General features: G+C 37.7%; 3 protein-coding genes and 1 long non-coding RNA gene across 4 annotated transcripts; 3 read left to right on the plus strand and 1 right to left on the minus strand.

The window, feature by feature from the left end:
* The first annotated feature begins 11,333 nt into the window (after positions 1–11,333).
* On the plus strand, positions 11,334–11,817 carry LOC148693140 (uncharacterized). Its single transcript, XR_015953190.1, has 2 exons — positions 11,334–11,507; positions 11,614–11,817. It is a non-coding gene; the product is annotated as an uncharacterized LOC148693140 (long non-coding RNA).
* Positions 11,818–12,970: 1,153 nt separating this feature from the next.
* On the minus strand, positions 12,971–13,543 carry LOC137741643 (Barwin-related endoglucanase). Its single transcript, XM_068481334.1, has 2 exons — positions 13,444–13,543; positions 12,971–13,242 (listed from the first exon to the last, which is right to left on the minus strand). The coding sequence occupies exons 1-2, from the start codon at positions 13,541–13,543 to the stop codon at positions 12,971–12,973; spliced, it is 372 nt and encodes a 123-aa protein (XP_068337435.1).
* Positions 13,544–14,522: 979 nt separating this feature from the next.
* LOC137742007 (small ubiquitin-related modifier 1) lies at positions 14,523–15,737 on the plus strand. The gene is made up of 3 exons (XM_068481738.2): positions 14,523–14,779; positions 15,220–15,369; positions 15,454–15,737. The coding sequence occupies exons 1-3, from the start codon at positions 14,699–14,701 to the stop codon at positions 15,517–15,519; spliced, it is 297 nt and encodes a 98-aa protein (XP_068337839.1). The 5' UTR covers positions 14,523–14,698; the 3' UTR covers positions 15,520–15,737.
* Positions 15,738–18,133: 2,396 nt separating this feature from the next.
* LOC137743917 (endoglucanase 11-like) lies at positions 18,134–21,305 on the plus strand. Its single transcript, XM_068483845.2, has 5 exons — positions 18,134–18,353; positions 18,552–18,764; positions 18,933–19,133; positions 19,333–19,587; positions 20,474–21,305. The coding sequence occupies exons 1-5, from the start codon at positions 18,150–18,152 to the stop codon at positions 21,128–21,130; spliced, it is 1,530 nt and encodes a 509-aa protein (XP_068339946.1). The 5' UTR covers positions 18,134–18,149; the 3' UTR covers positions 21,131–21,305.
* Positions 21,306–27,731: the final 6,426 nt, after the last annotated feature.

Raw genomic sequence — 27,731 nt, forward strand, 5'->3', positions numbered from 1 at the left:
TTGCTTGTGTTTTGGTAGATTTGCTAGACATACTATGGATAGGGTTGAGAGATTGGAGAACCAACAAAGTCATCAATTACAACGACTAGTTGGTTTGAAAAGGAAAAAAGAACGCGGCTGGCTAGCCACTCTGTTGACCCCTTATGTTCTTAACTGGTCTCTCATAGTCATCATTCATTTGCGACTTTGCCAGACATATCAATCAGTTCTACCCCTAAGTAATTGAGGATATACTCTAAATCTAAATCTCTCAGAAACAAAGAGTGATTTGCCTGCTGCTTGATTGCCTATCCCAAATCGAATTCGAAAAACGTGGGCTATTCCCAGAGTGCATCTCTCGTTTCTCTAGACCACGTGATCAAAGGTTACATGCTGGGATCGACAGAAACAGGGAGATATAAATCGGAATGGATACACAAATCTCTCAAGAAGTGTTTTTAGAGATTTTTATTTTTATTTTTCTAACGGTGAATCAAGTTGCATGATTTTCAACGTTAACATTCAAGACTCCAGAGACATTTCAATTTAGATTAGAAGCATTTTAAGCACTATTTTGTAGGTTCATTTTCTTAAGTAACATCTTTTCTATAAACATGTTCTCTGATGAAATATTGTTGAACGAAACTGCTACAAACTGGCCATGTAGGTTTGGTCTTGTGGTGATTGCTAGGATTCTCTTTTCTTCAAGAGAAGATTAGCGCTAAATGCATTTAGACCAGAACATAAAGGCTAACCTCGCATAATCAATTATTTAACCGTTACCGAAAAAAAAAAAAAAAAAAAAAAACCTTTTGATATTGTACAAGTGTGCTACTTGTTTCTCCCAAGGTGAGAAATGTATATTGCAACTCTAAATCTTTCCAGCCCCCATTGATTAAGAAAAGAAAAACCAAAAGTGCTGGTTAGATAACGCGCGCAGAGGTCAACCCATTCCCATGATATGTACATATACATTTGGTTTTCTTACTGAAAACGTTACAAGTAGGTAGTTTAGTTGGGAATGTGGTAGTTTACTTGTTCATCTATGAAGGGGGAGACAAGTGTCACTCCATTATTTTGGCTTGCAACCAATCCTCATTAGGTCGGGCATTAAACAGTGAATAGGCAGGGGGCATGGACTATTTTTTAGTCCCAACATTCATGAGTCTGGATCTTAAATAATAATTCAATTATCAACAATCACGTCATATGATTTACCAAAATTTAGTTTAAAAATATAGTATTCATAACATTAATTACCCTTTTGTTAATTATGTTGACTTATACACTATACACGTAATGTGTTTAGAAATAATTAATCTTTATATTAATTGGGATGATTAATTAATTGATTAATTTGTAGATTAATTGGAAATTTTATTACAATTTGTCGGGTGCATGCGGGATGTTTCGTTGGGACATCCCTTTCCTTCTCCGCTAAGAATTCATTGGAGATGATTCAACGAGCGTTGACTATTTTGTTTTTGGTTATTTCGTATGGCTTGTTGCGTCTTCGTATTTGGACAAGGCTTGGGCTTTGAAACCCTAGGAAACAAGAGTACGGTTGCATCGTGGATATATTTTAATATTTTTTTGAGCAAGCTCTTGTATTCTGTCGACGTCTTTTAGCAGGAGTTGTTTGGCCTCGTGACATTTTATTGTAGTTTTATGTTTCTTTAGTTTTTTTCTCAATATTGATGCTCATTTGTTAACTAATACTAGCAATTGTACATATGTCATGCGTGTTTATTAAAATTTTGAAAATAAAATTTAGAAAAAATATAAAATGTTCGCTAAAACTTTTTGCTGACAACCTTCAAATGATTTTTCGTCGTTGAAGATGTTGTTTGTAACAACTCATCCCTAATTTTTTTTATTTTAATATTTTTAAAGGAGTGAATTGATGAAAATGCCCCTAGAGGCGAGATTGTTGACTTTCACTGACCATCATTTAGTGATGTGTGCGAGCTACTATTTTATCGTATTCTCGATGTACTCATTGGTACAAACGCGTAGGTGTAAGTAGAATCGAAATTGGAGCTATGGTTACAATTTTACGAAACTACAAAGGTGAAGGGCGTTTTAGTAATTTCACGTTTTTGAGATATTTTCTATCTTGTCTTTTATGGCTTTGTTTTGTGAGTTAGTAGGGCCCACACCACTCCTCCCTTCACTCCCGTGCCTCCCTTCTTTTTGGAGCACTATCTCTCCCTCATTTCAAACTTTCTCCATTCTCTCTCATCTAACTCTCTCTCTCTCTTCACTCTCTCTATGTAAACACAGAGATCACCCGCCATCACCACCACTCATCCGGCAAGCTCTATTGAACCGCCACCTAAATACTACTACCTTGTCATCCTTCCCAAAACTCATAAACAAGGGGATCGAACTCCCTCACTCTCTCATCTCAAACTATATCTCTCTCTCATCTCGGTAAGACATCACCGATGCCACCACCTTGCCTCGTCGTCTCCGGTAAGTTGCACCAACCAACCTAGACATACACCATCGTCTGACCCTTCGCATGTCGAACCAGGCCAAGACCTTGGAGTCCAATCTCGACGTCGCCACTGTTCATTGTCTTCCCCCTTTGGTTCTCGGAGAACCCTCAAGATTTTCGTGCAGGATAAGCCTCGAAACCATTGTAGGTTGTCCTAAATCATAGTTTCATATCGTTTTTAGCCTCATTACAACGTTTAACACAAAGAAACACCTCAGGAAGCTTTTACCCAGTTTTCGGCAAAGGATACGGCAGCTTTCGAGCCATTTTCCAGCCAACTTCGACCACAGGATAGGTATATCCCTCTTCCTTGTTTCCCCAACTTAAAAGCCATATATTATGCGTTGGTTTTAGTTGAGTTTTGAAGCTGATCAGAGCCGTGGAAGTTTCCTGTCCAAATCCCTAGTTTTCGACATTTGCAACGGCAATCGAAAAAAGAAAAAAAAAAAAAAAAAGGGCCAACCTAGAACTGTGGGTGAGATATACGACCCGAATCCATTTCAGATTTGGAAGGAATATTATGTTAACCTTTAAGTTAACTTTAACAGAATATTCCATTTGAGAATGAAATATTTTGTTAAAGTTAATTGTTGGCTATTAGTTGATTTTTGTTGACTTTTTTGAAATTTTCTCGGAAACCCTCTTAGGTTAATTTCAACGTCCTGATTCTGTTTTTGACATCCACTAAGTGAAATTCTGAAGATTTAACGTAGTTGACTGACTTAGAGTCTCGATTGACTTTTTGATTGACTATTGACTTTTACAAAATTTTCCTAGGACCTTTCTTAGCGTATTTCGACGCGTTTATTTCGAATTCACCATTTGTTTCTCCAAATTTAATCGTTTTAGTTGAGTTTTACTCACATGTCCTAATATTATGCTTAGGTGCGATTACTATCGGAGACTCCGACTTTTCTAATTCGAAAGGCTGCGACTTCGCAAGTAACTGTGAGTGAGTCTTCTTTTTTATATAGTACATATACAATTTTTAGTTTCCATTTATATATTTCATAAGGATTTTTCTACGATACACCTAGATTAACTTAATTGTTATAAGATTTAGTGCATTGATAGAAATTATAAAATTATGCTACGTCCTATAGGATGCACATATATGCGTATTCTTATTGATGTCTTAATTATATTTATGGTTATGAATAGTATTATGGTGACATGAATTATCAATTTATTGCTGTATGATTTTATTTACGTTATCTACTCATTGTATGCTACACTGGTGTCAGTACTCGTGTGACATCCAACATCGCCCAGGGGAGTGATCCTTAAATGTATATTCTCATCCCTACTTAGCACGAGGCCTTTTGGGAGCTCACTAGCTTCGGGTTCCGTAGGAACTCCGAAGTTAAGCGAGAATGAGACTAGAGCAATCCCATGATAGGTGACCCACTGGGAAGTTGCTCGTGAGTTCCCAAAAACAAAACCGTGAGGGCGTGGTCGGGGTCCAAAGCGGACAATATCGTGCTACGGTGGTGGAGCGGGCCCAGGAAGTGGTCCCCCCCCGGGCCGGGATGTGACAATTTGGTATCAGAGCCTAACCCTGGTCGCGTGTGTGCCGACGAGGACGTCGGGCCCCTAAGGGGGGTGGATTGTGACATCCAACATCGCCCAGGGGAGTGATCCTTAAATGTATATTCCCATCCCTACTTAGCACGAGGCCTTTTGGGAGCTCACTGGCTTCGGGTTCCGTAGGAACTCCGAAGTTAAGCGAGAATGAGGCTAGAGCAATCCCATGATGGGTGACCCACTGGGAAGTTGCTCGTGAGTTCCCAAAAAAAAAACCGTGAGGGAATGGTAAGCCCAAAGCGGACAATATCGTGCTACGGTAGTGGAGTCGGGCCCGGGAAGTGGTCGCGCCCGGGCCGGGATGTGACACATCCAACATCGCCCAAGGGAGTGATCCTTAAATGTATATTCCCATCCCTACTTAGCACAAGGCCTTTTGGGAGCTCACTGGCTTCGGGTTCCGTAGGAACTCCGAAGTTAAGCGAGAATGAGGCTAGAGCAATCCCATGATGGGTGATCCACTGGGAAGTTGTTCGTGAGTTCCCAAAAACAAAACCGTGAGGGAATGGTAAGCCCAAAGCAGACAATATCGTGCTACGGTAGTGGAGTCGGGCCCGGGACGTGGTCGCGCCCGGGCCGGGATGTGACAATTTGGTATCAGGGCCTAACCCTGGTCGCTTGTGTGCCGACGAGGACGTCGGGCCCCTAAGGGGGGTGGATTGTGACATCCAACATCGCCCAGGGGAGTGATCCTTAAATGTATATTCCCATCCCTACTTAGCACGAGGCCTTTTGGGAGCTCACTGGCTTCGGGTTCCGTAGGAACTCCGAAGTTAAGCGAGAATGAGGCTAGAGCAATCCCATGATGGGTGACCCACTGGGAAGTTGCTCGTGAGTTCCCAAAAACAAAACCGTGAGGGAATGGTAAGCCCAAAGCGGACAATATCGTGCTACGGTAGTGGAGTCGGGCCCCGGAAGTGGTCGCACCCGGGCCGGGATGTGACAACTCGCTTGAGTCAGGGCTATGCTTTACGTATATGTTCACATCGCACCACACTCTCACTTTGGATCCATTTTAGGTGCCAGTCTTGTCTTAGATTGTTGTAAGCAATTAGGAATCGTATGTGATGCACATAGCGCCAATCTTCACGTGATTGTAGTACTAGAGCGTAAATCATTATTACGCCCAGTCTTGTTTATGTTAGAATACATCTGCATGAACTCGTGTGTCAGCATATGTCTATTTATGTTTATTATGAGAGATTATGTGATCATCCAATGTTAGATGGTTATTTATGAAATATTGTGACGTATTGAATTTTGGAGATATTGTAGGCTACAGTAAGTATTTTCATACTACACGTAATATGTATATTTTGGAAACTAAACTTGTTTTACGGTGATGGGTTATTACGTTTTGAAAAGATTTCTACAAAACTTTATTTTCAAGACCACTCACCTTTGTTTTTCGCCCCTTCAGGATTTAGTGGCAGTGTTCGTGTCGACAAGAATTTCTGGCAAACGCTGATATCGGAGACTACTCATGATGGTATAATTCTTATTCTAATTTTACTGTACTTTACTTATGCCTTGACATCACGTGTGAAATGAGTTCTTTCCCGCTCACAAGCACACTCTTACATTGAGACACTTTTAGGTTTAAATTTATTCATATTTTCCACATCACTACACTTTATGGCTTCGTCACCTTTAAGTGTCGGCCAACATAGCTCGATTCGGAGTCCAAGTGGACATTCGGGGTCAGGGAACATCATTGTTCATATTTTTAGCGATTGTTTCTCATATTTTTAGTTATTTCATTTAGTTTTGTTGAGAAAGTTAATTTAGTTTTTTCACCCTCTATTGGTTAACAAAAAGAGTTTTGTTAATAGATTACTAGCATATAGGCACACACAAAGTATGTGAGAAGTTTTTTTATTTTTGTTTTTGAAATAGAAGGAGAGAGGAAGAGAGTGATAGAGAATGTGGGAGTGGGAATTTTTCATTTTTATTTTTAATTAGAGATATATTAGGATTACAAGTGGATGAGGCTTTGAAAAAACAAAATAGCAAAATTTGGTTGTGTGAAATTACATTTCTGCCTCATATTTCTTATTCATGTTTTGTTTTAATTAGAGGGTTAAACTGGTAATTTCATAGGGTTTTGATTGACAATAAATGTTTTATTAATTAGTAGAGATTTAGATAATAAAACATAAAGAGATACAAACAAGTTAATGCAGTTAGTTGAGTTGGTAGACATTATTTCTAATTTTTTATTGAATATATAAGCCACCACCAATCAAGGTAATTGGAAGTAAAAACTTTTGATGACTGAAAATTTTTCAGTTTAAAAATCTCGACGGCTAAAAAATTTTGTTGAAGAATCTAGCAACCGAACATTTTTTGGCAAGTATTTTGGCGCTTATGATGTGTGGGCTTTGGGTCATAACCAATCAAGGTAACCAGAGCTAAAAATTTTTAGAATCTTGGCAGTTAAAAAAATTCGTCGAAGATTTTGGCAGCAGAACATTTTCCAGCTAGTATTTCGGCACTTATGTTGTGTGGGCTGTGGGTCATGTGGTACAAATGTAAAGGGGCGTTTGTTTGCCCTCACTTAGTGGGACTGGACTGGACTGGACTAACTGTTAGTCTAATACCGTGTTTGTTCCATGCTGGGATTAACATTAATAAGACTAAAGGGGACTCGCATGGACAAAACCCTTCACTAAGAGGTCTTAACGAGACCCCCCCCCCCCAATAACCATGAGACTGCCAAGACCTTTACTGCATCTTCATCTTCTCACGTTCTCTCTCTTTGTCATCCTCAATCTCTTGTCTTTGCTGCTTCGTCTGCTTGCGTTGCCAACATCGTCAACACTCGCCAACCCAAAATCACATTGTCTGCTTGTTTCAAATTTCTCAGAACCCAGAACCTGTCGCATTCTCTCCCTGCTCTCGCTATCGTTTGATTCACTTCGATTCGAATCGCAAAACCCAGACCTGAAAGCCAGTAGATAGAGCCCAAATTTGCCAAAATTGCAATCCACATTCGAATCGTGAAACCTAGATTCCATTGCAAATCCCATATTCGAATTGCAAAACCAAATTCGTTAGAAGTTCTACACATCTTTCAATTGCCAAACATAGCCAAGATCACACCACCAGTCCAAACCACCACCAATCTCTCTCTTATCGCCCCAACCCACAACCTAGAATGAGACCTCAAATTCGATCTTCAATTGGAGAACCGACGAGCTCCGTATCCAATTCGACAGAACTTCGACGATTTAAGGTTTTCAAATTGAATTTTTGGTCCTGCATATACAAGTGAGCTTAAAGGATTTGATTTTTCTGGGATTTAATTTTCCTTACGAAGGATTACAACTATGGAGGGTTTGCAGAAGTTGATTGGGTTCCGGGTTGGGTGCTTTGCGTTCTTCATCTCTTTTTTTTTTTTACCTTATTTGTTCTGTTCTTTAAATTTCAGAATATTTGATGGATTCTGTGAATTGGTTGTGTTTGGTTTGTGAAGGTAGGCTTGGATTTGTTAGTTTTATGGGATACCATTTAGTTATGATCATTGAACAATTATTGGATTATGTGAATAGAAGTTCTATGTGCAGATGAGCACTAGCAATTTGTGAAGAAGATGCCCCATTTTTCCATATTAATGTTGATATTTTTAACAGGAAATAAATTAAAATATTATAATAATAATAATAATTTATTGTTAGTCTAGTTTTCTAGTTTGACACTTCACCAAATGTTTCACTAAGTCAGTCCAGCTTAGTCTAGTCTAAGCCAATCAAACTTAGTCCCTAAAGTTAGTCCAGTCCGAGTTAGTCCGGTGCAACAAACGCACCCTAAATGTACAATCTTTACAGTTGTCTTGACCCATAAAGTGTGGCTTAATCCAAATAAAAGGATTAATTAGGTTTGGTACTTTTCCTTAAAGTCGATATTTTTCCTTAAAATTTATATCTCAATTGAGGTCGATAGAGTCAAGACTGACGTGAAGTAAAGAGGTGTCGGGCGAGAAAGATGATATCAATTCAATGGTTGAGATTAAATCTCAATTGATCCTGATGACTGTAACAATTTATAATCTTATATATTATATGTATAATTAAATTTATGCATCTTAAAATTTAAATCGGTTTGGTACAATCTTACTGAACAAACACGTATTTTATACTGATTCATGTACCGAAAGTTTTGGTATCTATTTCGTTTCGGGTACTAAATGGTTCAGTATTTTCCATTCAGGTACCGAATGATTCAATATTTTTGGTTCGATACATTGTTTGTTCGGCTTCTATACGGGTCCGGTTAGTTTTGATATTTTTGGTATTTTATTCTACCCCTGCGTACAAGGATGTTTCTCAAATAATTTTATTCGAGAACTGAAGCTCATATGCAGAACTTCTCCGGAAAGCCATAATTAATTTTGAATTGCACAGTTCATTGCATTAACTACAAGAGTCTTCACTTGTTTTGAAAGTTGAAAGTTGAAAAAGTAAAGGAGAAATTTTTTATTGTGACGGGAATACGGGTGATACACCACGTATTTTTATGTAAGTGGTGGAATTTTTTTTTTTAAAGTTATTAACTTTTTAACACATATATCTCACCAATTGTATAATAACACGTGATATCGGTCACACTGAAAAATCTCTCAAAGTAAAGAGAGAAGCACAAAGAAAAGCAAATCATTGAAGGCTTTGAAATGGGGAACTGGATCCTCACCTAAGCTCACGATGGGGATCCTCTTAAGCAGCCCATATGGGCCGTTCAAACTTGATCTAACGGCTCCAATTATTATAACTTTTAGAAGGGCCTCCTATTTGGAGCCGTTGGATCAAATTTGAACAATCCAGATGGGCTGCTCAGGAGGATCCCCATCCTGAGCTCAGGAGAGGATCTAGTTCCTTGAAATGGGGGCGAGTCGCAAAGTTCCTGTCAGACCACAAAACAATATGTTGGGAGTCGTCCACCTCATGATCAATATCGAAGTCCATGACCACCCGTCTTCCCCTATCTCTTTTTTTTTATGGTGCATTTACGTAACCGTGATGAAAATATGATGAATTAAATTGAGGAAGAATTGAATTAAAAAGGAGTTGGAATGAAGAGAAGTCAGAATCGGATTCCTGTCGGAGTTGATTACTTAAATGTTTTGGAATCAGAATAAAAATGACACTAATTCTATAAAGCTTTTTACTAATTCAGCAGAATTAGAATATTAACCAGTATGATTACTAAAATACATTTGTTCCAAATCAAATATTTTATATACCTTTTAAATAAAATTTGATATAATATATAAGAGTAAGAAAAAAATTAAATTGCTTTTTTTATTTCATAGACACACTAAAATGCTTTTATTTATTTATTCTTATAAATTTAAGTATTTATTGTGACATCCCACATTGTCCAGGGAAGTGGATTCTATAAGTCTTATATGTATATTCTCATCTCTACCTAGCATGAGGCCTTTTGGGAGCTCACTTGCTTCGGGTTCCGTAGAAACTCCAAAGTTAAGCGAGTTCGGGCGAGAGCAATCCTAGGATGGGTGACCCGCTAGGAAGTTTTCGTGTGAGTTCCCAGAAACAAAACCGTGAGGGCGTGGTCGGGGCTCAAAGCAGACAATATCGTGCTAAGGTGAAGTCGAGTCTGGGATGTGGTGGGGGCTAGGGCTGGGATGTGACAATTTGTGAGTTCCCATAAACAAAACCTTAAAGGCGTGGTCGGGGTCCAAAACGGACAATATCGTGCTACGGTGGAGTCGAGCCCGTGATGTAGTGGGGGCCCGGGCCAGGATGTGACAAACGGCCTCACGGTTTTGTTTTTGGGAACTCAGATGAAAACTTCCAAATTGTCATATCCCGGAACGGGCCCCAACCACATCCCGAGCTCGACTCCACCATAGCATGATATTGTTCGCTTTGGGCCCCGACCATGCCCTCACGGTTTTGTTTTTGGGAACTCAAATGAAAACTTCCAAATTGTCATATCCCTGCGCGGGCCCCAACCACATCCCGGGCTCGACTCCATCGTAGCACGATATTGTCCGCTTTGGGCCCTGACCACGCCCTCACAGTTTTGTTTCTGGGAACTCACATGAAAACTTCCAAATTGTCATATCTCGGCACGAGCCCCAACCACATCCCAGGCTCGACTCCACCGTAGCACGATATTGTCAGCTTTGGGCCCCAACCACGCCCTCACGATTTTGTTTCTGGGAACTCACATGAAAACGGTCACCCATCCTGAGATTGCTCTCGCCTGAACTCGCTTAACTTCGGAGTTCCTACGGAATCCGAAGCTAGTGAGCTCCTAAAAGGCCTCGTGCTAGGTAGAGATGAGAATATACATATAAGGCTTACAAGATCCACTCCCTTGGGCGATGTGGGATGTCACAATCCACCCCTTACCAAATTGTCATATCCCGACCCGGGCTCCCACCACATCCTGGGCTCGACTCCACCCGTAGCACGATATTGTTCGTTTTGGGCCCCGACCACGCCCTCACGGTTTTGTTTTTGGGAACTCACACGAGAACTTCCCAATGGGTCACCCATCCTGGGATTGCTCTCGCCCGAACTCACTTAACTTCGAAGTTCCTATGGAACCCGAAGCCAGTGAGCTCCTAAAAAGTCTTATGCTAGGTAGAGATGAGAATATACATATAAGGCTTACAGGATCCACTCCCCTGGGCGATGTGGGATGTCACATTTACTTTAATATTTAAATTTTCTCAATCAAGTTGTAGTTTCTTCTCTTCGGCATATGCATGTAGTTGTGCATAATGTGAACGAGCATGAAAATAAAAAAAAGTAAGGAGTTGTGCATAATTAAACTAGGGTTAATAGGTTTATAAAGGATAGTATTGGAAATAAAAGAAGTGAGGACATAAAGGAAACAAAAATGTCATTCCGATTGCCAAAGTAATTAGGAATCCAAATACCATGTTAATCTAAGGAATCCAAATCCTCCAAATTTTGGAATTGAATTCCAAAATTTTGTGTGGGTCTCACCTTTTTTTTACTCCCCAAGTTTAGTAAACAAAGCTATACCCCATAATTAAAATTCAATTTCGTATTTTAATTCCGATTACGGTTATGGAAATGCGTCCTTAGAGTGTTGTTTTTATCCCAGAAACGAATCCAAAACATATATTTCATTTTCCGTAGTTAATATACATTTAGTCTGATATGCTTTTTATTTATTCTGTTTAATACATGTGCTCCATTATTGATCACTTTATCTGTATATTATAGATCTCTTTTCTGTTGAATATCTGTATATTATAGTTAAGGTTTGCTATTTCACAATTCATTGCGGTTTGTAGGGCTGGACTAAAATGTTCTTCAGGATGAAGCCAAGCACTCCACTGAAGAGGTGTACGAGTGCTTACTGTAGTGAACTTTCTGTGGCGCTCGACGATGTTATGTTCTCGCATGGTGGCCGTAGCATTGGATTCGATATCACTCCAGATCAGGTCATCTTTCTACCTTTCTCTACCTACGTTATCTATTCTTTTATTCCGTGTGAATGTGGTTCGCACTGTTGAATTTTCGAATTGACTCAAAATCTTTTTATTGCAGCTGGGAATGGAGATGGAGCTGAAATTGATGTATCACCTCGCCCTGGTAGCGGTTGGAGTCAGCGTAATTCTCGAGTGGCATGGATGGAGGGGAGGGTGTAGAGATGGGTAGATATTAGATAATTATGCGTTTCTTTTTGCTTTGTTGTATCTGTTTTGTTGCTGCATTCTGGAATTTGAACTAGTTAAGGGCTTTGAGTCCGAATGGGGCAAGTAGCAGCTCTTCTAGCTCTCTATTATATATGATTTTGTAAGTAAATTTTCAGTGCGAACAAAAGACCAATCAGTAGAGTAAATTTTCTCACAACCAAAGAGAGAGTAAGGGACAAGGGAAAGAGTCTTCCGGTGCAAGGGTGAATGCTCTTAACAAATGAACTATATATAATAGCCTATTGCACCCATGATCTCATTTTAACTAGTGAATCATTAACATGAGACTGGTTGGCACATATAATTACGTATGTTCATCAAAGATGTGGAGAGGAGGTCATGTTGGCATGCGTTGTATGTGCTTCGCTTGTATCTATGAGGTTTGCAAGCAAAATATATTGGCTCATTACATGGAAGGATTGTTTTCGTCTTATCGACAATAACAATTTGACACATGCATGAAAGCTTTTGTTATGTTCAATTTTCTTTTGTCAAATGTAAGGGAAAACTGCCAAACTGAAAACATTAAGCAATTCAAACTCCTCTAGGCTAAGATGATCTAGTTCAACAATTTTTGAATTTATTTGGGATGTTCCACTATAGGAATTTAGTTAATTAGACTTGCTTCTTCGTTAATTAATTCGTCTCAAAGAAACAAAAATGTGTGCTCGATCCAATAGAATTAGGTGTGGCAAATTTGGGTAAAAATTGTTATGTTGTTTTAGAGGAAAATAATTTAAGAGAGTGGGAGAATTCTATTCAAGAATTTCATAGTAGTGTGTTACAAATGTGAGGTATAGCCACCTTTATATAGTGGCGCGGCTATTCTGAAAAATTACAAAAATACCCCTAATTCAATAGGGAGAATCAATTGACTAACATTACAACAATTATAACAATTAGTGGACAGACATAAATATCGTGCGACTTATACCAATTACTGGACGTACATAAATATCTTGCAACATATGTCAACTAAACTAGATTAATTAATTTTAATTTGTGGTAAACAATGAAATGTCTCATGTGCATCTGGTGAGAATTTAAATAACATTTATATTTATTTTATTTAGTAGTAATGTTGACGATATTACAATAATTTGTGTAATAACTGAAGATCTTCATGCCCAGCAAATCGGCACGAAGAAGAATATTATTCATAAATTAGATACACGTAGAACAAATTTGGTAATGTGTAGCAAATACGATTACCAGTAATCAATGTTGATAATTCCTGCCACCGGGTTAGCAATTTTGGCGAAAGCCGGTTGAGAGAGGTCAAGTGTGGATTGACATCCAGGACAATGATCAACGATCTTTACTCTAACCGTCGAGTTGGTGCATGGATGTGGAACTGGGTTTCGAGGTCCAGTGCATTTGACGTTATAAAACTTTCCACATCCAGCACCATTGTTCCATATCGCATCACCTGCAGCAGCGATCAAAATGCCTTGTGGTGTATTCCCGTAGCATGCTGAGGCTGTAAAAACAAAAAAGATATCCACCTTTGATCAATTTTCCTTAAAAATTATACCTATATACAGTTTATGAAAAGGACATTTCGTTAATTATATTTAGTTCCGTGTTATGTCATAATTTATATACAATGTTTTCTTCGTCTCCAGAAGCTCAATACAGTGGTTTAAAGAAAAAAGAAGAGTGAGGAAGAAAACAAACTTACGAATATAGCTTGAGTAGAAAGTAGCAATTCCTGGTGTGGCTACTGATGCCCAGATAAAGCTTGCAACAATGCATAACACAACTAAAATGTTCTTCGGCATTTGTTCTTCTCTCTTGCGTTGTCAAAACTCAGATAAATATTATGACCTTATTCTTTTCAAAAGAGTTCGAGTGTAGTATAATACGTTGGTATGGTCACATCCCTTTATATAATAAATTGTAAATTAATACAATACATGAATGCTAGGCATTTCTTCAATTGAACAATGTATTTGTACCAGAATTTTTATTGGAGGAGATGAACATATACCACAAGTTTTATAAGGACAAAAGTTTAAGTTATTCAAATTAATGTAATTCTATATTCTAGAAATATCATTTATTTACTTTTTAATAATATCCCTTATATTGGTTGCTTTCCATTTCAAGTTTTTTAGGCTTCAAACCTTTGAATGAGGATAATGATGATTTAGAAAAAAAAAAATTAAGGAATTTTCTATTTTCAAATTAAAGTGTTTAACCAATTTACATAAGTAAACTTTTAAATTTTGTAGAGAGACGAGTGATATGAGATTATTAGTTACGAATTTTTATTTTCAATTGATATGAAAACTAGAATCAATATCTAATCTAGCAAAAAAAATTTAATTACTATAAAGAAGCCAGAGATGTTGGACCAAATAACCGATCACATATGAGCATATGAAAAATGTCAATCCCTCAAAATTTGAAAATTGGTGTTGCAAATCACCTTACGCGAATTAGACACCGATAAAGAAGCCAAAGATACAAAAACAAACATATATGTTTAATAGGCCTTTAAAGCAATTGGATTTAGAGTTCCGTACATTTGTTTTCATGTGTGAACGAGTGAGACTAAACCGTAGGATTCCTTTACCTAGAGACTAGAAGCATTCCAATCCAAACCTAACAAGAGCCCATTTGAGAGATTAATCTAAGATGAGCCTTAGCCCAAATGAATATGTAAGGTTGAACGAAATTGGCCGAGTAATGTACGACGGTGTCACTATTGGATGTCGTACAGTTCCATCCTTGAAAAGTGGAAAATTTGGGTGGGGTTGTGTAAGTGGGGTGCAGAGAGAGAAAAAGAGGGGAGGGGAAGGCACAAAGCACCCACTTTGTTTTCATCGAGTCCAAGAGTTGAAGTGGTGGTAGGTCTCTTGGTCTCCGTCTCAGAAGACTTGAACACACATAGTCTCCCTCTGCACTCGGATCACACAGAGAAGCAAGGAAGAATGTCAGGTGTCACGAACCAGGAGGAGGACAAGAAGCCCACCGATCAGTCCGCCCACATCAACCTCAAAGTCAAGGGCCAGGTCCCCTTTCTCTAATCCCACCCCCACCTCATTCTAGGTTTTGTTTTTGTTTATGGAAATTATGTGTTAATCGTGATCAGAACATACCCTACAAAATTGGGGGTCTTTTTTATTTTTTTGAATGTTTAATGAAGCATGTTTTGTTTTTCCTGTGTTTGATGTCTGTCTTACCTTTGATATTTTTTTTTTTTATGGTTGTGCCTGAAATTACTGTTCAATAAACCCTAAATTGACCTTAATTTCTCAACAATTTTGAGATTATAGATTGTTGTATGGAAGAGGAATTTTGATATCAGCCTGAAATGTTATCTCCTTTTACTTTACAAGTTTTTGGAATTTTACTATATGCGATTGTAAAGTTTGCTGACAATGGATACTTTGGTGCACGTTGTATGTGAATTATTGTTAATGCTGGAAATATATTGGTTTTGGTTATGTAGGATGGGAACGAAGTGTTTTTCAGGATCAAGAGAAGTACCCAACTGAAGAAGCTTATGAACGCTTACTGCGACAGACAGTCGGTGGAATTCAACTCTATCGCGTTCCTGTTTGATGGCCGTCGTCTGAGAGCCGAGCAGACCCCTGATGAGGTTCGTTTCTTTATCTCTCTCCCGATATGTAAGTATGTGTGTGAATTTTTTGAGTTCTGACTGATTATTGTTCTTCTCCTGCAGTTGGAAATGGAAGATGGGGATGAAATAGATGCAATGCTGCATCAAACTGGAGGTTCTTTTGCCTAATCAATGAATATGGAAGGTTGTTTTCCTAGTAGGAGCTAAGTATATGTAGACTTTAAACTATCGCGAAGGCTGATGTTTGAACTTTTAGTATCTATCAACACTAGTGGTCGTATTTAAGCTTTATTGCTAGATGTTTGTCAATACCTGGCAATTGTGTGTGTAGTGAGTATGGTGGTATGGTTTCGAAGTATATGAGGTATGGCTTCTGCTTTACATTCTCTCCGTGTGGCCTATTCTTTTTATTCTTAGCACTAATATCTGGCTGTTCTTCGTGCGACTTGTATTTTTTTTCGTGTGTCCTGAATGGTGGTCTACACATTTGTGAATAATGGTTAAAGTTTGATCATGAGGGAGCAGATGGATGCATTTTGAGGTCTCTCTGTAACAAATCCTTGGCTGTCAATTGACTTGTCAAGATGAAATTGTTGCTTGACGTGTCATTTGCTTGCTGAATCTTGAGGATGATCGTCGTGGGGGAGTAGTGTTGGTTTTGGATACAATAGCATGAATCACATTAAAAATCAACAACATTGTGACACGAAAATGTGTCATCGTTGACGTTGATGAAGTGGTATTTGCATTAGGAACCAGTTTGTCCTGTCTAAGCTTCTCTGGTGGTCAGGTCATCTTAGGATGTTAGGGGTCTGTTGGGTTCCTAGGTTTGGAGTGGATTGGATAACTCATGAAGTTCAAAGTATGTTGAACGTGGAGGTGATCAGACATGAAGGAAACAATTTATCTCATTTCTTTCTTCGACATTCCGTGAAGTACAAGGAGTTAGCCAATCCATTCGATTACTGGACACCAAAACGAGCACTTAAATTTGAGTGTTTTTGTAGTTCTCTTGTTTAACTTACTGCATTTGCTTGGTATGTTTGACTTGTTTGACGTTTATCAAGAATTCGCGTTAAGGACTCAAACACACTTTCTGTTCAACATCGAAATATATATGAACTTCCATCTCTGCAACTCTCTGTACCACGTCTACCAGCTTACGACCATCGATTCTTTCCAAAATTAAGGGGTTGAGAGTGGCTGCATCTAACTGGGTGGACGGACTGTGATGGTGACGCCATTGAGACTAAATCTTGGTTGAGTTTGAATAGAACCACTTTGGGTGAAAAATTGATGTAGTCGTGACGCCATTGAGACTAAATCTTGGTTGAGTTTGAATAGAACCACTTTAGGTGAAAAATTGATGTAGTCGAGACTCGTGTCAAATGACAATAAAAAACAAACATCTACATTAATATCAAAACAAAAAAAAAAAATGTTAAAAGAGGCAGACTGGCTCAAAGTCATCCCACTTATAAACACCCTGTTGTTTAAAAGCAACGTAGCCGCATCGTGGAATGAGATCTAGTCATGATCGGAACTCACAGACTGACAGATCCAGAGCTTTCAAGAGAGAGATCTGAGCTGTTCAAATTTTTTAATCTTTGTGAAGTGAATCAATAAGATGGTTAAGGGCGCCGTAAGATTGAAATTGAGTGTTTCAGATTTCTCGGTCCGTCGGCTCTAGATACAGAGATCCAGAATAAATACTAATTTATTTCTTCACTTAACATAAATGTGTCTATCTATCAAAACAGAAAATAGAAAAATATGAATTTAATTGCACATTTCAATTAATACCCTCTTAAAATTATTCAATAATAAAAATTGTAGAATACGCTGGCTTTTCAAATTAAAAAATGCCCAGCCAACATCTTTATAAAACCAGATATCATTCCGTATACAGAAAGGCTATGCAGCTAAAATCTGCCAACAAAATATTTGGGGTTGTCTAATTTCTCCTAGCCGTTTGATCAACCTTACATGGGCCCACATAATTACTATTTGGAGCAAAATTATGCCAGATATTATTACCTGAAATTGGTCAAAAACATTGATTAGGGAAATCTGATTTCGCGTGGGAGCACTCGATATGTATTTAGTCAATTTCAAGTCCAGAGTAAAGCTCAATTGGTCTGTTTTTTCTTCTTCAGGAATTTTTTTACAGATAACGTGAAACTATTGATAGAAATGAGTTTCATCTTATAAGACGTAGTGTAATATGTGCTGCAGAATCGCCGACACATTCGTGGACACAACTATAACTTTTTTCATTTGACGAGTCTGTACATTTTTTTCACGCCCAACCAAAATCTTGTAAATATAATGGCTTATAAATTATAGTTATTTATTTACTCACCTCTTAGTGTAAATGTACCGTTGTATAAAAAAAATTGTGGTCATTTGCTAAGGGAACTTTAACGAAAAGTTTCCGGTATTGTTCATTTAACTAAAAACCTTATTTTTACACTAAAAAATCAATTCTGGTATTATTCACTTTACCTTTTATTTTGTTCTTATCCTTAAAACTTAAAGTTTTGAAACATTTTTCATTAATTTTCGTATTTGCTAACTAAATTCTGGTATAACATGTCTAAATATTTTTGAATACTTTTACTATGGATTGTAGCCTTTTTGGGATAATTTGTGATTAACCAATCAATGGGGGAATCCATTTACTAAGCTCGCGTGGTCTTGGCCCCACACTGACTGAGCAGGAGTATAACCATAAATAGGGGCCTGTGGGAGGGGTAGGAAGAGAAGAGAGTGAGAAACACAATAATATTACGGAGGACATGAAGCAAGGTATTGTCCAATGGCTTTCTCTACTCTCCATTTTCGCACTCTTTTCCTTGTCTCAGACTCAGTCCTTCGACTACGGCGAAGCTCTCTCCAAGAGTCTCCTCTACTTCGAGTCCCAACGTTCCGGCCGCTTGCCCCACAACCAACGGGTCACCTGGCGTCACCATTCCGGCCTTGACGATGGCCTAGAACAAGGGGTCAGTTATCCATTTTATCATCATAATTCATCAATCATATACATCGTGTTTGTAGGTCAGCTAGTTAGCATTCATTCGAGGTTCTGAATTTGATTATCCCAATATTGCTTGTATAAAAGCAAAAACATAAATCATAATTATGTATGCATGTGTTTGATGTGATGTATTTCGTCTGGCGTATTCACGTATGTTTTTCAGGTGGACTTGGTGGGAGGGTACTATGATGCAGGTGACAATGTGAAATTTGGTCTGCCAATGGCTTTTACCATAACAATGCTGTCTTGGGGTGTAATTGAGTACGGCAAACAAATAGAGGATGCTGGAGAGTACAATCATGCCTTAGAAGCTATCAAATGGGGGACTGATTATTTCATCAAGGCTCATACTCACCCAAATGTTTTGTGGGCTGAGGTAATAGTAATAATGAAATAAAACTGTTGAAAAGTCTCAGTCTGACATGTTATTAAACTTTGATTCAAATGTGGTTGACAACATTGTCATATGATAATTTCTAATACGTTAGACTGTCAATAGCTTGGGTCGGTCAATAAATTTACTATACGAGTCTATGATTGTTAGGTGGGAGATGGATCGACGGATCACTACTGTTGGCAAAGGCCGGAGGACATGACAACGTCTCGACAAGCCTACAAGGTCGATGAGAACCACCCCGGGTCAGATATTGCTGGTGAGACTGCGGCGGCAATGGCAGCGGCTGCTATTGTATTTAGGAAAACCAACCCACATTACTCTGGCCTACTTTTACACCATGCACAACAGGTAACATATTTAAATAGTCTGATAACGATATATATACAGAAATATATGCAAGGTTGATATACAACTATGCAAAGGTTGGTGTACTGGTTACCAAAGTACAATGGTTTTGGTTAAATAAATACGTACTCTTAAATCTTTGATATAAATTTATTCAATGTATTTAACATATAATTAATATGGGAATTGGATTTGTTGGCAGTTGTTTGAGTTTGGTGACAAATATAGAGGTAAATATGATGAGAGTATTGGAGTGGTGAAGGGGCACTACACATCTTGGAGTGGTTACATGGATGAGTTGCTCTGGGCAGCTTTGTGGTTGTACAAAGCCACACAGAATGAGGATTATTTGAACTATGCTTTGAACAATGGCCAGTCTCTTGGGGGCACTACTTGGGCCATCAAAGAGTTTAGCTGGGATGTTAAGTATGCTGGTGTTCAAATCATTGCTTCAATGGTACATAAACTCAAACTTGATCACCTGTCTAATTCTCTTTAATTTCCATCTCATTAGTAAATAGAACTATACTAGGTTAGGCGCGTAGTTGATTGTAGCCGATGGTGTATTTTGAGACCTACAATTTATCAACTATCATACTACATAGTTTCAAATCAAGTCATCGACCACACAATTAATGCATCACTGACTCAAGATTTGTTTGAACTTACTTGTTTACAAAATACTCCTGCTCATAAGTGCTTCTAGTGAAAGAACTTCTATTAGAAGCACATCAAAAATTTCATGAAATGCATGCGATTCGTGAAGAAGCACTTGAAATGCATTATTAAAAAGATATAATAAAAACAAGTGCTTAATTGTTGAAGGCACTTCAAATGCCGCCTTTCTTAACTCAAGAGCACTTTGAATTTTTTTCCCTAGACACTATCAAAAGCGCCTTCAGTTATTTCAAAAGTCATTCCGAATAGTCCCTCAAAGCTACCCACCGTTACGTTGACTGAACTTAACATCCTTCTCTAAGGATAATACTTGCATTCCCTTCTTAGGGAATGAGCTCATTCTTCCACTTATAAATAATGTATCTAGAGATTGACATGGTTCTGATTATGAAATTTTTAGGTTGAAAATACGTTATTTGCAAGTGTAGGAATGAGTTCATTCTTCCAGGAGGAATTCAAGCATTATTCTTTCTCTAAATTTAAGTAAACTTTTTTATTCACACCATACAACGCACAACATTCTAATACAACTAGTGTGTCTCAAATCTTTATTAGAACTCACCTCTAGCATCAGTCATGTGATTAACTGTCTGATTTGTAAATTAACAAATATTTAGTTTGTTTGTTTCAATTCCTTAACTCTCACATACGTTTTCTTTTTTCAGTTGCTAAAGGAAGAGAAACACAAGCAACACATGCAAATACTGCAACAGTATCGTTCAAAAGCAGAGTTTTACATGTGTGCTTGCCTTGACAGAAACAACGTGGCCAACGTGCAACGCACCCCAGGAGGCTTGTTGTATATCCGCCAATGGAACAACATGCAATACGTCTCAAACGCAGCGTTTCTACTCACAACATACACTGATTATCTCCAAGCCACTCATGAGAATCTTACTTGCGACAAAGGGCAGGTGAGCCCACAAGAAATCTTATCTTTTGCCAAATCACAGGTTGATTACATTCTGGGGTCCAATCCAATGGCCATGAGCTACTTGGTTGGGTATGGACCAAAATACCCTCAAAGGGTGCACCACAGAGGAGCATCCATTGATTCGTATAAGAAGAACAAGGGTTTCATTGGGTGCACTCAGGGGTACGATAGCTGGTATGGGAAGCAGGGTCCAAACCCTAACGTGCTTGTTGGGGCACTGGTTGGTGGGCCCGATGGGAACGATGGATTCAGGGACGAGAGGTGGAATTACATGCAGACTGAGGCATGCACTTACAATACTGCAACATTAGTTGGGGTTCTTGCTAAATTGGATAGATTAAAAGGTGATTATATGTGGCTTAATCAATCATTAATAGCTTCAAGCTAGCTAGTTAATAGGATGTGTATGTATGAAAATGTCTTTCAATTGGGCTTATAATTTTGATGAACAAATCACCATATATACAGTCCTAAATCAATGTATAATCATAGTACTTGGAAAAAATGTATAATTATTATGCAAAAGAAAGAAATACAATGAGGAATAAATTAATGAACTTTTATTTTGACAGACAACAATTAAGTTGACCAATTTTCCTTTCTATCCACACTCTTACTTTTCTATTGATGAGTAATTTTGTGAACACATTTTAGTGGAACATGATCCTTTTCGGATTCAAACCATCTGAATTATGCAGACCAAATAATCTCTTCACGTAAAATTGTGCAGGTTGAGATTACTCTTCCTCTTTAACTTTCTCACTATTTCTCTTTCTCCTCAACATCGTTGCCTTTTTCTCTGACAGCGATCGACGAAGCAGAACCGTAGAGAAAGAAAAGAAGTAGAAGAAAATGGGAGGGGTTGAAGGTTAGAAAAATATGTTGTGGGAGAGGTAGGGGGAGGTGAGTGATGGTACGGAGGTCCATAGGATCCGTAGAGGTTCTGTACCCCATTTTAGTCATTTACATGTGGCACTGATAGGATTTTTACCACACACACAAAAGGGTTAAAAACACCTATAATACTTGCAAGAATGACAAGGATATTGTAGTATAAATGTTTCTAGCAAGGTTGTTCTCCACAAAGATTATTAAATAATTCGTATCAAACGAAATTTCAGTTAATTATTGTAAAGCAAAGATTTGTGATGATTGATTTTATGACCTAATTTAATAAAAACAAAATTAATAAATGAGAGTAAAAAATTTGCAATATTAAAGATGAGGAAAAGGAAATAGTTTTTAGAAGTCAAATTGTGAAAGCATTAGGGTTTCGCCGTCACCTTATCAATCATACATAGTTCTCCCAATTATTTATGACTTATACATGCATAATTCGAAGGTTAGGTTTTCCTAATATATTCCTACTTGAACCCCCAATATAGAACGTATATCAAACATGCAATTTGTCTATGGCAGGGCCGGTCCAGAAATTTTTAAGGCCCGGGGCGACGCTAAAAAATATGCCATCACTTCATATAAAAAAAAATATTTGTTTTTACATGTAAGACATCGATAAAATTATATTTAGAAAGCACTTCAAACTCAATAATTTAAAAACACGGAATAACAAATTTATTTTGTATTGAGAGAAGGAAACCAAAAAACTTCGGGTTTACAAGTAGATAGATTATAAGTTTTGTTTTCCATCTGAACTTTTAAAGTGCTTTTGTATAAATCATGAGGTATTTTTTCTTATTTACTAACCTCGTTAATATAAGACTAAAAATATAATAATATTTTCGAGTCTTTAAAGATATGTATAAGTAAGGAATGAACACTAAATTAAACATTTTGATGACACGTAATGTGACATCCCACATCGCCCAGGGGAGTGATCCTTAAATGTATATTCCCATCCCTACCTAGCACGAGGCCTTTTGGGAGCTCACAGGCTTCGGGTTCCGTAGGAACTCCGAAGTTAAGCGAGAAGGGGGCTAGAGCAATCCCATGATGGGTGACCCACTGGGAAGTTGGTCGTGAGTTCCCAAAAACAAAACCGTGAGGGAATGGTAAGCCCAAAGCGGACAATATCGTGCTACGGTGGTGGAGTGGGCCCGGGAAGTGATCCGCCCCGGGCCGGGATGTGACAAATTGGTATCAGAGCCAATCCTTGGCCGGAAATGTGCCGACGAGGACGTCAGGCCCCTAAGGGGGGTGGATTGTGACATCCTACATCGCCCAGGGGAGTGATCCTTAAATGTATATTCTCATTCCTACCTAGCACGAGGCCTTTTGGGAGCTCACTGGCTTCGGGTTCCGTAGAAACTCCGAAGTTAAGCAAGAAGGGGGCTAGAGCAATCCCATGATGGGTGACCCATTGGGAAGTTGCTCGTGAGTTCCCAAAAACAAAACCGTGAGGGAATGGTAAGCCCAAAGCGGACAATATCGTGCTACGGTGGTGGAGTGGGCCTGGGAAGTGATCCGCCCCGGGCTGGGATGTGACACGTAATATTATTCACAAATTTGGTTTAAAAAATTAGTCTACGCGTTACTCTTTGTTGAATATTAGACTTGAATTGGAATGGATGTTTAAAAATAGCAACTACATAACTACTAGCTAGTAAATAAATTAACAACCAAACAAAAATTTGTAAAAAATTGAAAAAAATAAGCATGCACATAGCATTTCAAACTTAAGACCTCTTGTTAATTTTAAACAACAAAAACCATTGCTTATAATTAAACTTCTTGATCATTTAGCCAAATTTTATAAATTTATACTGTTATGAAAAGAAAATTTTAAAATATTGGAATCTAAATAAGCACACATGGTGTTTTGAACCTAAAACCTTCTCATTAATTTTAAACAACAAAACCACTAGTTCTAGTTAAATTTCTTTTTCATTAAACCAAATTTTATAAATTTATACTCTTATAAAAACATATATAATATACCATCCTAATAATTTTGGTGCCCCCAATTTTTTTGGGCATTGGACGATCGCCCTGCCGGCACTGGGCCTGGACCGAGCCTAGTCTGTGGTATTCATATCAAATATAAACATATATGACTCATTAAGTTCTGTGAAACCTTTTGAAAAACCATGTAACTCTTAAGTCGTGGTATTCATGACGTGGTATTCATCCTAAGTGAACTTGCACATATTAACCACAAACAGCCTTCGCCAATTTCAGGGACCGACCTCCAACCAAAATTGCATCAAATTACTTTTATAAATATCCTAATGGTCACGAATCATCAAGACACTAGATAATTTAAACCGGTGATTAACAATTCAAAACTTGCATGCATAATATCATAAGCAAATTAAAAAAAAAACTATTTATTTCTGTTAAGGCTCGTGGCTTCACCCTATCAAAAAGGAAATTAAGTACGCATATTCATAACTAAAATCAACATAAATTGTAATGAAATAATAAAAGATCGAAAACACATTGAATGTAAAAGTCTGAAAATCTCTACGCTTGGCCAATTTCCTCTCCCAATATTGCACAGAGAAGAAGAGAAAAATAGGGCCGACCAAGCTTATTTATCCTACTAAATTAAATCCTCCTAATAAAAGGTCTTCCATCAAGACTAGGAAACTAATTAAATTAAAATAAAATAGGAAACATAACCCTAAATTAAATGGTAAAATTCGCTCTAAATCTGCACAGCCACGTTTTGGACCCATATCTGCCCCTAAACCAACCCAATATAGCTAGATTTAAAGCTTGAAATATTTTGAACACTTCTCCAGAAGCCCACAAACCCACCAAAGGTCATCTCAGGCTCCAAAAATTAAGCACATAAACGTCACTTTCCTCCAACATGCGCTTCTTTACTCCATTGCCAGAAAATAACTGTTTGGTAGAAAAATCTCAAATTTTGATACAAACACACCAAGGGAAACACAAACGTCCTCCAATTTGAATCACTCCAAAATTCGTTCGTTTGGTCATGTTTTGCTCCATGCGAAGTCGAATGTCCTATATTAAAAATACAAAGCAAAGTATCAAAATTTTATCAAAATAATTACCAAAACATACGAAGAATATAGTAAAATATATAATATTAAATTAACACGTCAGATACCAAAAAGGTTAATATAATAAATACTAATTAACTATCGCATCATAGGGTGAATGATATTAATCTAGCAAATGTGAAAAAAGAGAGTATAGATTATGATTTAGTGACAGATCCACCTTGAAGTCAACATGCCAACGACCAAAAATTGGTGGGAAGCACCTTTGATGGCCCCTGTGTCATTTGGGTAGTAACTAATTCATGCACGTAAGGTGTTCGACAAATGCATGAGTGAGACATAATTTCGTCCGATCAAGATACAAAATTTGATCGGACAAACTTGATCAACGTTTAAGTTTTTGTCAAGGATTTTACGTGATGAAATTCGAAGGGTAAAGTAAAGTTCTTCAGGCAAAGTAAGTTTGTCAGGGACGCATATTGTATTAATTTTGTCCGATCAAGATACAAAATTTGATCGGACAAACTTGATCAACGTTTAAGTTTTTATCAAGGATTTTGCGTGATGAAATTCAAAGGGTAAAGTAAAGTTCTTCAGGCAAAGTAAGTTTATCAGGGACGCATATTGTATTGTGTCACCCTTTGCTCGATGAAAAACCAGTTCATCGGCTTTTGGAATGTTGCCCGATGAAAGATTTTGTCGGGTAAAGTGTTATAAAGTTCCACGATGACCTGTCAAAAAACCCACCGACACTTTTTTGCTTGACAGCGTTGTTATTCGTCGAGCAAAATCCAGTTCATTAAAACAGGCCATGCAGCCTTCTTTTTCTGTCTCCTTTCTTTCTTCTTCCCCCCTGCGCGCTGTTCTCCGTGCTCTGCAAATCTGCTCTCTCTCACACACATCTTACACCCTTCTCATACCATCCTCATCATCCATCTCTCACTCTCCCTCTCCCAATTAATTTAAGGTTTTTTTTATTTGTTAAATACTTTTTGTTTAGTTGTGTAATTAATTAAGTTTGATTTTTGTAGATTTGTGATTGAATTGGAAGAAAATTAAAGGAAACGTATGTATTTGTCTCTCAATTTAATTTTACAGGAAATTTAATTTGTCTAATTGGGTTATATATGTGTGTGTGTGTGTGTGGTGGTTTTTTTTTGGGGGGGGGGGGGGTGGTGTTATGTGAAATTTTGGGTTTGTGTTATTGAAACATATGTACTTAGGTGAACGTAATTTGTGCACCATTAGCCTAGGAAATCGCAGTGTAAAATTTGTTGACATTCATAATGGTTTATATGAAGTTTTGGACATGTGGTGAATGATGCTCGCTATTTTATGCATACAATTCCCCAAACAAAGCTCGCCTACACCTGATGGAGGCAAACAAGGTTGCTCATAGATTGGCACAATTGGGTCTAACTTTAGATCAACGATTTGGTTTGAGGAACCTTCAGATGTAATCACATACCTTATTTTGGAGGATGGTATAACTCTGTCATTTGTTGTAGGACACTCTTTTTCCTTTGATTGAGTTGAAATCTCTAACAAGATTTTTACTGAGATCCACATAAATGCACCCTATCCTCCAACATATATGTATTCTTTTCGTCATATCAGTAAATATCCCACTTCATATAAACAAAACAGGAACTTGAATAGAATGTTTTTTTTAATAGTGGCATCAATCTTCTAAAACATTTCAGATAATGAATCTAAATCTTTGATAATGAACATCCATTAGGGAGAACGAATATTGAAGTTAATTTTCATTGATAGTCGTCTTTCAAGCTCTAAATCTTTAAACCAACATTTTTTAGTAGGGTCGGCTTTAAGGGTGTGCAAGTAGGAATGATAATTTAAACTGTTAAACCCGATACCTGTGGATAATCGTCCGAATGAAACGGATTTGGGGATGAAAATTCGGTTATATTTCATATATGGGGAAAAACTGAAACTATTATTTGGTTATGGTTATAGGGGTCCCCGATCCCTATAAATTATATTAATAAATATAGTATTGTATAATATAAATATGGGATAGGATTAAGCGACAAAGATTTTTACAAATACTTTTAGACTCTTTTTAAGCCTTTTGATTACATGACATCTAAGGGTTCTTATTTATTCATTAAATGACATGGATGCTTATGTGGATTTTAACTAATATTAAAGATAAATAAAACTGAAACAAAAAAAAAACATAAAATCTGGAAAATTAAAAAAGGAAGATAATTTAACTAAAATTGGTTCTCCCATTCCCATTTCGATCAAGACTTGGATTCAAACTTTGAACCCTAATAAAAAAATCAAGAAACTATTGTGGTGCAAAAGAAACCCTAAATAGACTTTTAACTAATATTAGTCGTGCAAAAGAAATCCCCCTCCAAAACCTAGGTGTTGTCGAAGGCTTGCAGCCCACATTTCAAGTGGCTCACCATTACCGTCATGGAACTGTCGCTCTTCGATATGTTCTCAATTCTGTTCAATTCATATCCTCTGAATCATCTTCTTGAATTTTGTAACATGGCTGCCATGGTGGTGGCACCCCATGGTGGCAAAGTTACCCCTTTTGCCACCATGTTGAGTCTCGTGGATCATCGTGGTGTAGCTAATCACAATCTCCATCATTTGATCTGGATCTTTGAACGTAGGAATTTCCGTTCGTCATGGTTTCCAAATTTCCACCATTGTACTTTTCTCCTACATATGTTCAAAGAATTAAAAAATTCTAGGAACAAGAATGTATGAAAAATTTATGTATGAACGAGAAAAGAGAAACTTTGAATGCAAGAGTTTTCTTCGAGCATGTGAATCAAACTCTCAATGAAAGCACCAATTTGTGGATGCAAATTTCAGCCATCTTCTCTTTTTATGAAAAGGCACCTGCAAAATAATCACACTTAAGATTAAGGTCAAAAGGCTCACACGCCCACGATGAATGTGGGAGAGGTTTTGGCTGAGTTTCGGCCGAAGAATCTCTGATGCTAATGTTAGAATTCTGAAAAGAATGTATTTAGGAGTTTGTGGATAGCGAATGACTTAACATTTTAGTGGGAT

Source organism: Pyrus communis, chromosome 11 (genome assembly GCF_041283825.1).
Source record: "Pyrus communis isolate YQ-2024b chromosome 11, ASM4128382v1, whole genome shotgun sequence".
NCBI classification, from domain to species: Eukaryota; Viridiplantae; Streptophyta; class Magnoliopsida; order Rosales; family Rosaceae; genus Pyrus; species Pyrus communis.

Bases quoted from the DNA above. Each gene is read 5' to 3' on its own strand.
- LOC137742007 (XM_068481738.2), top strand. From the start codon at position 14,699: ATGTCAGGTGTCACGAACCAGGAGGAGGACAAGAAGCCCACCGATCAG. The intron at 14,780-15,219 runs GTCCCCTTTCTC...TTGGTTATGTAG, and splicing joins ACCTCAAAGTCAAGGGCCAG to GATGGGAACGAAGTGTTTTT. The intron at 15,370-15,453 runs GTTCGTTTCTTT...CTTCTCCTGCAG, and splicing joins CCGAGCAGACCCCTGATGAG to TTGGAAATGGAAGATGGGGA.
- LOC137741643 (XM_068481334.1), bottom strand. From the start codon at position 13,543: ATGCCGAAGAACATTTTAGTTGTGTTATGCATTGTTGCAAGCTTTATC. The intron at 13,243-13,443 runs GTAAGTTTGTTT...TTGTTTTTACAG, and splicing joins TTTCTACTCAAGCTATATTC to CCTCAGCATGCTACGGGAAT.
- LOC137743917 (XM_068483845.2), top strand. From the start codon at position 18,150: ATGAAGCAAGGTATTGTCCAATGGCTTTCTCTACTCTCCATTTTCGCA. The intron at 18,354-18,551 runs GTCAGTTATCCA...TATGTTTTTCAG, and splicing joins ACGATGGCCTAGAACAAGGG to GTGGACTTGGTGGGAGGGTA. The intron at 18,765-18,932 runs GTAATAGTAATA...TATGATTGTTAG, and splicing joins CAAATGTTTTGTGGGCTGAG to GTGGGAGATGGATCGACGGA.